Consider the following 11587-nt stretch of genomic DNA (forward strand, 5'->3'; position numbering starts at 1 on the left):
CAGTGAAAAAAAAAATACTAAAAGCCAAGTTTTACCATCATCATCCTAATAAAAATATTATATTTCCTAACAAAGACTTTAAATATTTTAAAATAAATTGTTTTGAAATTCATGTACATGTCTTCAGATCAATCATTCAATAAGTTTCCTACGTATTTGGAGAAAGTTACTGAAGCTTCGACCTCTTGCGTATCAATTCATTCGGATGGAGGTTAAGGATGTGAAGTCAGCGTTTTTTTGGTTTGATAATTGGTTGCAGCTTGGAAAACTTATTGACATCACTGGCGCTGTCGGTACTCAGTATCTAGGCATACCTTGTAATGCTAGAGTCTGTGAGGTAGTTTCTCACGAGCAGTGGAATGTTAGAGGTCATAGAAGGCGACACTATCACGCACTGCATGAACGCATTCAGAGAGAACCGATACCAGATGCTCAGCAAGGCAGTGACGTGGTATTATGGAAGCATTCTGATGATGACTTCAAGCCCTGGTTCTCTTCTCTTAAAACTTGGGAGCAGATTCGAGAAAAGAAGGCTACGGTACCTTGGAGTCGCGCTGTCTGGTTCACTCAAGGAGTACCGCGGTACACATTTATTGTCTGGTTGGCAGTCAGAAATAGATTATCCACAGGTGATAGAATGAGAGCTTGGGGCATACAGCGGAGCTGTGTTCTGTGTGGGGAGAAAGATGAAACGCGTGATCATGTCTTCTTCGCATGTCGCTACTCCTACACAGCTTGTGACAAGCTGGCAAGCAGACTCAGTGGAAACATAACAGACCCGGACTGGACGAGCTCTCTGCAACTAGTGAACACAAACAACCTGCAAAAATACTTGATCGGATCTTGCTGAAAATGGTTTTTCAAACCTCCATATACCACATATGGCAGGAGAGAAACCAAAGAAGACAATCGCACAGGTTTTCGCTCGGTAGATCAACTGATCCGTACTATCGACAAGGCAATCCGCAACAGAATCACTTCGCTGCGCTACAAAGCTGGTCATGAGCTTGCTGGGCTGATGCAAAGATGGTTCATGGCTACATCAAATACATAGGAAGAATATAAACCTTAGCTCTTTTAGCCTTGTAAACTTTTAGGCTTTCATAACCTTGTAAATGTTTTTTTACCAAGATCAATAAATTTCACATTTTATCAAAAAAATAACTTTCCTACAAAAAAAATGACTTGTTCTTGCAACCTATTAACTATGTGACACATGTACAGATATAAATATTTATAAAATAGATAAATCATAATAATTATTTAATAGTTTAATTTCATTTATTTTTTATATTTTAATTAGTTTCTAATTATATGTATAAAAGTAACTTAAATTTGTATAAAATATTATTTTAGTGTTATATTAGTTAGACATGTTATTTCAAATATAATAATTCACATAACTTCTATTATTCTTCTTCAGAGTAGTGAATTGCATCTATTATTCAAAATGTAACAATAATTGTTTGTATTACTTAGGTTAAAAAATAATTAATTATTTTAGTTACATTTAGTTTTATTTTTCATTTTTAGATTAGTAAATATTTTCATATGAGAAATTCCCTAGGATAGACCTACAAAAGTTTTTGTCACAAATATAGACCTTAAAAATAAAAATGACCAAAATAGACTTAAATGTTTTATCAAAAGAAGTAAATATACACTTATACCCATAGGGTTGATTAATCTAGACATTAGGGTTTAGAGTTAAGGGGGTGGGGTTTAGGGTTTAAAAATAAATTAAAAAAGTTAAAATTTTCAAAATAAAAAATGATATTTAGGTCATTTTAGTTTTTGAGGTCTATTTTGTGACAAAAACTTAAAAAAGTCTATCTAAGAGAATTACCCTTTTCATATAGTTCGTCATACTTGGATATATGTCATTTTAATAAAAATAATAGACACCAAAATTAAAGAAAGTGTAGATGGGTTCGAAAGTTCATAAGCTTTTAATTTTTATTGTTTGAATTATACATTATATATTAAGTTAGTCGTAACAGAACTATACTTGAAAAAAATGCCCGGGTCACAATTAAAAAGAAATAAAAAAAAGTTTATTTATTATGTAAAACATAAATCTATAGTAAACATAAATGTTTTTATATTTTTAATATTGTTTGACATTAATTTTGACTAAAAATAAAGTTAGAGGCTAAATCAGCACTAATTAAAAGATAAAATGATTAAAGTGACTAAATCAGCATTAATTAAAAGATAAAATGATTAAATTACTCCAAACCCTAAACACATCCTAACTCCATCCTGGAAAAATAAACTCTTAATACTAATCACTAAACGCAAACCTAAGTATAAAATAAAAATGGCTTAAATTTTTTATTAAAACTATTTTGATCACCTTCTTTTTTTGTGTGTTAATTAGAATGATAAGGTGTTTAATTCATTAATAGTAGTTATATAACTATAGTCATCAAAGCTAATGAGGCTTATATATTTCTAAAGTCATATTACATAAATTTTAAAATATTTTATATTTTTGAGAAATTTTTAACTGTTATTTACAAAAGAATAATTTAAAACCAAAATATTAATTATGAAAATAAATAATAATTTTGACAAATCTATCTAAAATAGAATATATATATATACATATATATATATATTCAAAATTTTGTAGTTTAATGTTTAGTGCAACATGTTTAGTTTTTCATAACTTTGGGTCTAATCTTTTTTAATATAAAGTGTTATTCCGTAAACCATAACTGGTAAAAGTTGAATCCAAAATGTTTGAAGAGACTATGGGCCGATGGTCCAGAGTTCAAGTTTTAAGGGTACATGAGAAATACAGTAGAAACTATATAAATAATATTTGATAGATTAATAAAGATGAGAACTAATATATTTTTGAGTTTTGAATTGGACCGATGCAAAATATGATACAATCCAATAGGATAATAAATAAAAAATTTTAAAATTTATGTAAATATATGGGATGAATGTAAATCAATATTTAATTTATATAAAGTTTATAAATGTGAAAAACATTGTATTGTTTATTTTTAATCACAATGAAGTTCATCTTAATTTTTTATACATTTTAAAATATTTTGATGTTATTTTTTTAATTTTACTCCTGAAATAGATTTATATTTAATGTACATAGTTATAAACCAAATAACCGAATAAAAACAACCAAAATTTAATAAAACTGTATCAATATATATATACTTTAAAATCAATACTTCTTCTTAATTTTTCCTAAAATATACTTCAAATATAAAACTTATAACCATTTCTGAGAATTAATAACTTTATAAATAAATAAATTATCATAGTTGCAACATTATTAATCTATAAAATTTGTATTGTACGTTCTCAGAGTACATATAAATAAATATAAAGACCAAAAAATGAACATATAGTTATTTCTCTGCAGTTAATTAGAAATCACACTTTATAAACAACTTAACTTTTGCGTGCTATATAATATTTAATAAAACTAAATAAGAAACTGGTTGAATCTCAGAGGAGTCTTTATATAGGGATAATCTATTTGGGTATTTTTAGTTGTCACAAGAAAAGATGAAGAGATTCAACAATGGCGTTTTCCACTTCGTGGTTTTTATCTCTATTCTTCTTTTTCTGGGTCCAGGGCTTTGCATGCATCCTTTCTCCTACGATCATTCTCTAAAATCAGAGGTACATAACTAAAACTCTGTAAAACCTTTTTTGTTTTTTTGAACACATATAAAACTATATATTTCCAAGAAAATACAATGTTTTAATCTCTATAAAATCATAAGAAGTGCCTCATGGAGCTTCCACAAACTATAAATACTGGAGAACGATTCCAAGAATTGAAGATCAAAGGAAATGGAGAAAACGGAAAAGTTTCAGAAAGGGGACATATACAGCATATCTGGTAACAAAAAAACTGGTTTCTTGTTTCGTGTGTAGTAAGTTATCATTTGATATTCTTGAATTGATGTGATCCAGCTTGGGTAAAGTTGAGGAATGAGAAGAAAAGAGCAGTAAGAATAACTTTGAGGGGAAAGAATGTCAGATACGTTGATGGAGGTCAAGTTATGGCGAAGAACGGATGCTGGTCTTTGCTTAAAGGCGGTTTTATCGTCAATGTCTCGGCCCCTGTCGACATTTTCTTCAAGGTAAAATTGTATATAATTGTGTCTTTATTTGTAGAAATCTCATAACTAAAGGAGGGGTTTACAAAAACCAGAGTGATGGCTCAGCGGCCGCAGAGATAAGTGTACAAAACGTGAGGTTGCAACGGTTCAACAAAACACAGTGGAGACTCCAGCAAGACCAAGTCATTGAAAAGGTAATAAAATAAAAAATGAAAACACAAACACAAAAACTAGATTTCGAAATAAACCCAAGGTCTTAACTATTTTTGTGAAACGCAGATTCGAAAGAGCAAGGTGAGATTTCAACTGAGCTTTCAGAACAAAAGCCCAGTAGAAGGATCATTCATTTCCATAAAACAGATCAGACCATCGTTCCTCCTTGGCTGTGCTATGAACTACCGAATCTTGGAAAGTGATAGCTATAGAGAATGGTTTGTGTCACGGTTTAGACTAACTTCCTTCACAAATGAAATGAAATGGTATACAACTGAGGAAGTGCGAGGCCAAGAGAACTACACATTGGCTGATGCAATGATGCAGCTTGCCGAGGAAAACAAGATTCTTGTCAAGGGACATACGGTTTTGTGGGACGACAAGAAATGGCAGCCAATTTGGGTTAAGTCGATAACTGATCCTGACGATCTTAAAAATGTGACTCTCAACAGAATGAACTCAGTTATGAAGAGATATAAAGGGAGGTTAATTGGATGGGATGTGATTAATGAGAATTTGCATTACAGCTATTACGAGGACATGCTTGGGAAAAACGCTTCAGCTATGATCTACTCTTTGGCCTCTAAGATTGATCCTGATATACCATTGTTCATAAACGAGTACAACACCGTAGAGTATGCAAAAGGAGTTGGGAGCCCGATCAACGTGAAGAATAAGATGCAAGAGATTGTTTCGTACCCAGGAAACATGAATATCAAAGGAGGGATTGGAGCACAAGCTCACTTTGTTCCAGCACAGCCTAACTTGCCTTACATGAGATCTGCTTTAGATACGTTAGGCTCTCTGGGTTTTCCAGTTTGGCTTACGGAGGTTGATATGCCCAAGTGCCCGGATCAGGTAATACATGCAATTCACACTTGGGCTAGTTTGGCTGCAATTCACACTTGGGCTAGTTTGGCTTTTGAGCTTAACTTACATAACATAACATGCAAGCCATGGTCCTCTTTTTGTGATAGGTTAAATACATGGAGGAGGTTCTGAGAGAAGCTTACTCGCATCCTGCAGTCCAAGGCATAATCTTATATGCGGGGCCTGAGATGTCAGGTTTCAACAAGTTAACTCTTGCCGACAATGATTTCAACAACACAAAAGCAGGAGATCTCATTGACAAGCTGCTCCAAGAGTGGCAACAAGAACCTGCAGAGATTCCTGTTGAATACCACGAACATAATGATGAAGAACAAAGTCGAATCATTGGCTTTTCTCCAGAGGTTTCCTTGCTGCATGGACATTACACAGTTACTGTAACTAATCCATCGATGAAGAACTTCTCCACTACCTTCAGCTTGGAGGTAACTACGGAGTCGGGTCAACTCCAAGTGGTTCAACTTGAACTTGATGTTTGAATACCGAACCATATCACTGCGAATCATCCCATCAAAGGGACTATACAATGTATTATTCTCTTCTTATTAGAATGCTGAAAAACAACAACCCAATCAAAATTATATTCTCATGGAATCCACAGTATTAAACCAACCTGACGACTAATAAAGATTCGAAATTTATGATAAGTTTCTCCATAAATCATATGCACATATCCAACTCACAATGCCTGTATGGAAACTAAAGAAAGAGTTTCAGTTGTGTTGTTCTTTCAGTATCTCGGCTGCTAGAATAACAAGCTCCACCATCTCAAACCCTGCAGCAGAAACAGAATCCGTCTTATCACAGCTTGATTCACCATCAGCAACTGATTCCATGTCTGATTCAGCCGACCAGCTAATGGGTATGGAGATGCCAAGGGCGGTCTTTAAATGGGTTGCCTCCACAAGGATGTTGGAAATCGCTACTTCGCAAGTTCTCGCAGCTGTTTCAGTATCATTCGTCTCCTTTACCTATACAATAGGAACAACTATAAATTTGACACAACAAGAAGGAACCGAAAACTCTTGCTGAAATTACCTTCAAGAGCGCTAGACGAAGCCTGCGGATTGAAGTAGTCAAGTGCCCCATGCTTTCGAGGCTTTCTTTTAAAGCTGCGTATTCTACATTCATTCTGCCAAAACAATAGCGTTTTTGATCACAGATTCTTCACAGTATGATCAGACAAAAGACGCCACATTGCCAATGTAAAAGTAGGATGACAAACCTGGCATAATCAATGTTACCAGCATGATCTGCTTCAGTGTTCGAGTGACTTCCGCCTTCTCTTGAACTTGGGTCAATCCAACGATTTATGTAAGACTTCTTCCACATATTCTTTAGTCTTCCCTCTTTCTCATTGCTCATAACCATACCGCCACTTTTCTCCGTTGCTTCTCCATCTCTTGTACCACTCATTTTGCTGAAAAGGATATGGGTTTTTAGAGCAACGTTTCATTTATACTCTATATAACATATTTCTATTTACAACACAAATAATTTTTCTGGCTTTATTATCATCACCGAGAATTGTCACTACTATGGCAGGTACGAGTAAACAGCATTACAATAGCAAATCACTGACTTTGAAACAGAAGATAGAGGCAAACTAATTTCGAAAGTCTGCCTAGAGCATTTGCAGAACGTGCAATTCCCTAACCTTCTGTATCATTAACACTTCTGGTCGTCTACATTATTGGCACACACTACTATATAATTCAAGTAGCCGAAACAGTCAATGATAAAGATAGTTGTCTAAGACGAACATGTAATCACCAGCAAAGAAAACTAGGACAACTCTGATAGATAAAAAAATTATAAGTACAGGATGGTATCGTACTCTTTTAGCGACTGATATTCCTGTCGTAGTCGTGCTAACTCCATAAGGGTTCTCACCTTTTCGTTTGTAACCTACATTAATATTCAACATGTTTCAGAACTGAGTCAAACACGCCAATTTTTTTTTCATTTCAACACCTTGAAACTACTTAAATGAAGGAAGAAGAGACCTGCAAGACATTCCTTTGAAGCTCATCTACTTTCCGTTGGAGAGCTGCATTGATATTTTCTTCATGTAAATATCTTTCTTCCTGCTGTGATAAAAGTAAAAGAGCTCCAACCTAACAATATCCGAAAAGATGATAAAAACACACAGTATGACAGCATAAAGGAACAAAAGAGACCAAATGATTGTTTCTTCCATTATGCATTGAATACTAATCAACATTCATCATGAGATACAATGTCATTATGAATCTTCTCACAAGTGTATCATGGAAAGTAATTATTTATTTTATAACTAAGTAATGAGAATAACCTTCTCTTGTAGTGCTTGTGCAAAGGCTTCAGATGCACCAGCTCTACTTTCAGCGGCGATTTTGGTGAAAATAGGTTCCTCAAGCTGCATTCAGAAGAGAAACACTATTACAACAAAAATCATGATAATTGTAAGAGAATAATCATCAAGTCTCAAATACAGCTCGAACCACTTTACGTTATATAAGATAAAGCATGCTATTGGATGCTGATTGTCAGCAAAAAAAGGGCCGATGGAAATCACTGTAGACTAATACATGATGTCGCTACGAGTCCTCTCCACTAATACATCATGGGTCGATAGTAAAATAGTATATTGCTTTTATCACTAAGAAATGAATATAACCTTCTCTTGTAATGCTTGTGCAAGGGCTTCAGATGCATCAGCCCTACTTTCAGCCGTGATTTTAGCAAAACTAGGTTCCTCGAGCTGCATTAGGAAGAGAAACGCTATTACAACAAAAATCTTGACGATTCATAAGCTGATGTAAATATCTTCCGGCAATTAGACCTTATTTACTTGGCAAGAATCAACAGCTGTGGTTATATGCACATCCCGGCATTCAGATTCGTCTGGCTTCAAATCATGTTGCAGTGGCACTACATTCTGTATTTCTGATGAACGAAGTTTAAGTTTTTCCTCTAGATCTTCGAAAATCGATTTAATGTATAGTCCTTCCTCATTAAGTAAATTAATGATGTAGTCCCTCAATTGAGAATGATGATGGCGCACATCTGCAATTCCATCGACAATCAGCCCATCTGCAACAATCTGTAAGGAAGTTAATACTGACTGACACCGCAAATAATTTTACACAATAATTATAATGCATTAAGTACCCACATTCTTCTTTTCCAAGGCATGAACCCTCTTCTTCAAATGATTCTCAATTTCTAAGCCCTGGTGGTGTAACAAATGTCACACGTTAGTGAATGCTGTATCTAGTTTCATAGTTATTTGAAGAAGAACAGATGAGGAACGAAAGGGTACATACAACTCGTTGTTTACTTTTAAGATTATCCACAGTCTTCTTAACCTTCCCCAACTCTCCTTCAAGCGCAGCCTGTCTGATTAGAGTTGTTCAAATAGCAGAGAGAAACAACAAACAACCGCAGTAATCTAACAAATAATGCTTTGTGACATAACTATGCTATAACTAAGCACACACATATTTCTTGTAACACTTCCCATCTTTTTTTATTTGCCGAAGTGTACACTTACATTTCCTTTGAATGATCTACTTATCCTAGATTCAGAATAAGTACAGTAGAATCTATTATAAAGATTGCCTTTGCATTCAAATACATTATCAAGGTTCTCAATAATCCAAAAACAAAAGTCACTACTGAATCCTGATTTAAAGTCACTCCTGATTTACAAAGTCACAAGAACCGATATTGGAAAATTTATTTAGATGTTTGGTTAAAACACTAACTTTATTCTCAAACCATACAAACCAGACTCCTACAACTTTGGTAAACACTAAGTTTTGACGTTTACTATCTGTACTTTTTGGAAATCATACAAATATAACTACCTTATCCAATCTTTTTCCATAAAACTCATTTTACTGATATCCAGAGGTACTAATTAAGAAAAACTATGGGAGCCAACTTTAGCAGCCAACGGTAGAATGCCAACACTCAAACGGCGAAATAAGTAGCTTAGCTTAGAGATAGTATGCAGAAAAGGGTAAGAGATGTTTTCAGAAACTTACTACATATTCTGATGTTGAGGGATCATTAAAAGTCCATGATTCTTTAGGATCATCCAATAAACTTGCACATTTGTCATGCAAATTCACTTCAAGGGACTCACAGAGCGAAGCTTTACGAATATCATAGAACTTCTCAATCACCTGAACAGTGAGAGAGAGAAAGACCAGGATCATAAAGTTAAAAAGCGTGATAGATTAATAGGGAGGTAAACTATAAAGATCGGAAGCTGTGGACTCTAAGAAGAAAACGTTAAAGACTGTTAGGCATAAATTATATTTATACAGGAACGGGTAATTACCTCTGCATAGACTTTAGTCTGTTCTTCAAGTTTTGCCACGTCAGCTTGCAAAGTGTCATTTAGTCTCTTCTGTACGAGACAATCGGAGCTGAGTTCTTCTAACCTGTCTTACGATTACCATGGACCAAACAAGGGCGAGATAAATAAGTAAGACAAGGCTAGGGGAAAGCATAATGTAATTTGTATGTCTGTTCACATTCAGACGCACCGCTTAGAACAAGGCTTTTAAAGAGATTCAGAACAACACTTCTTTAAAGGATAATATAACCCTCTTTTCAATGGAAAGGGAAAGGGAACAGGATCACAATTACCGCATTTCAATTTCATTAAGTTTCTCTGACATCCTTTCAGCTTTCTCTTTAGCTTTCTCAGCCTAGTTAAATTCAGGGCAACATCAACAAGTATACTAAAAGGAAAAAAAAATTGAAATAAAATTTGCCTTTCCATTAGACAGAGATGGAATTCTCTCATACCTCCATAACTGATTTATCCCTTTCAGAAAAAGCAGCTGCCACCGAGCCCTGGAAAAACCTAACCTGCTTCTCTGCTTCCATATTCTGAAAGAGAGAGAATATTTAGATGTTAGGAGGATGTGTTTCTACCAAATAAAGCTGATTTAAAATTTTTTTTTAAAAACTATTCTGAAAGGAGGGAGAGACCTTTGCTACTTCTCCAGCATGTAAATCTGCTAACTGAGCCTGAAGAGACAGTTTGTGAGGAACATTCTCAAAATCCAAAACAATTTAGTTAAGAAACTTAAAAGAATACGCACTTTGACCCGGTAAGCTTCTGCAAGTTCCTCTTGAAGATTGTGTTTCTCCCTTGAGCAATTAGCCAACTTCATTTTTAAGGCCTCTATCTCCTGCTCCAAGCTAGCTGTCCTAATAGAGTATAATACAAAAAAGGGTATCTTTCAATGAGCTGACTAACAAACTTAGAAATCTAAGTAGAACAAGAGATACCTCTGGAAATGCATCCGAGTAGCCACACCAAGAATGCTAGGTCCAGCTTGTTGCATGCACAACTGTTCAATATCTTTCTGTAGTTCACTACGCTCTGGTAATAAAACAATTAGTGTTAAACAGTTGTTATAAGCCTCGAAGCATTTCCAAGGTCTAAATGACTGCAAACAAGAGATTTAGAGCAGAATTTGAGGAAACGTACCATGTTCGAGTTGTATAACCCGAGCCCTTAGGCTCTCGTTCTCATCTAGATTATGATCCATGTTTGAAACGCAGCAGATTTCAACAGCACTTTGAAAGTTGAACTTGCTTGGTTTGGAAGAGACAAGAACCAAATCCCCAGAAATCAAAGTCAAATCAGAATCCGGAACCCTACTGATATTCGAAGCCAAGGAAGAACATTCGGGGAATCTTGAACAGTAACTAATAACAAACGGATTTAAGAAGATGAGATTCAGAAAATTAAGAATTGAATCGAGAGAAGAAACGAGGATCTGAGCGTGAAATGGATTGTACATACCTTCTTCTTCTTCTTCTTCTTCTTCTTCTTCGAATTGACCAGAAAATGTCTTCGTCAGATTATGTTCTCTGGGGATATTCTGTAATTTCTCTGTCTTCGCCTACTTTTTGGTTTGGAGAGTTGTAAACGAGGAAGATAATTGAACCGAATGACTATTTATTTTGAAAACTTTTTACTCTCGAAGCATCAGTAAGAAACTCTATAACTCCAAATTGTTGTAAAACAATGGAGAATTTGTCTCCGTATTATTAATGAGTAATACAGGTTCCTTATATAAAGATTATAAAGTATAGTAAAAAGGAAATTATCCAAAACCTAATACAACATGAAATAAGAAAAGATCTAAAACAGATAAATGGAAAACGTCCTAAAATCTAAAGTCGGCCAAGACATAGCCGACTCTCTCTCCTCTTGGACGCCGACTCTCTCTCCTCTTTGGACAAGGCCACGGCTGGGCCTAGACATGGTTATTGGTTATGAGCCATCCACATAATGATTTATAACACTCCCCCTTGGATGCTATAACCATATGAGTTTGTATCATGCACGACGTTGCCTCATTAAAACCTCT

The 11587-nt window shown here is 34.8% G+C and overlaps 3 protein-coding genes across 4 annotated transcripts; 2 read left to right on the plus strand and 1 right to left on the minus strand.

The window, feature by feature from the left end:
- Positions 1–205: 205 nt before the first annotated feature.
- LOC106302517 lies at positions 206–850 on the plus strand. Its single transcript, XM_013739009.1, has one exon. It carries the CDS (start codon positions 206–208, stop codon positions 848–850), a length of 645 nt encoding a protein of 214 aa, XP_013594463.1.
- Positions 851–3540: 2690 nt separating this feature from the next.
- On the plus strand, positions 3541–5699 carry LOC106302518 (endo-1,4-beta-xylanase A). Its single transcript, XM_013739010.1, has 6 exons — positions 3541–3657; positions 3829–3880; positions 3955–4124; positions 4196–4297; positions 4383–5174; positions 5294–5699. The coding sequence occupies exons 1-6, from the start codon at positions 3541–3543 to the stop codon at positions 5681–5683; spliced, it is 1623 nt and encodes a 540-aa protein (XP_013594464.1). The 3' UTR covers positions 5684–5699.
- A 64-nt stretch (positions 5700–5763) lies between these two features.
- On the minus strand, positions 5764–11144 carry LOC106307015 (myosin heavy chain, clone 203). 2 transcript variants are annotated; one of them, XM_013743842.1, is made up of 19 exons: positions 11017–11144; positions 10699–10919; positions 10497–10590; positions 10307–10415; positions 10194–10232; positions 10008–10091; positions 9846–9907; positions 9535–9637; positions 9236–9376; positions 8513–8581; positions 8362–8418; positions 8038–8289; positions 7864–7947; positions 7519–7602; positions 7211–7321; positions 7042–7112; positions 6430–6624; positions 6243–6336; positions 5764–6175 (listed from the first exon to the last, which is right to left on the minus strand). In XM_013743842.1, exons 2-19 carry the CDS (start codon positions 10757–10759, stop codon positions 5918–5920), a joined length of 1968 nt encoding a protein of 655 aa, XP_013599296.1. In that variant the 5' UTR covers positions 10760–10919; positions 11017–11144; the 3' UTR covers positions 5764–5917. The 2 variants fall into 2 exon arrangements, with proteins under 2 accessions (XP_013599296.1, XP_013599295.1); XM_013743841.1 differs by having other exon boundaries at positions 8029–8289.
- Between the last annotated feature and the right edge of the window lie 443 nt (positions 11145–11587).

The sequence above is a fragment of the Brassica oleracea genome, chromosome C7, assembly GCF_000695525.1.
Source record: "Brassica oleracea var. oleracea cultivar TO1000 chromosome C7, BOL, whole genome shotgun sequence".
Taxonomy (NCBI): Eukaryota; Viridiplantae; Streptophyta; class Magnoliopsida; order Brassicales; family Brassicaceae; genus Brassica; species Brassica oleracea.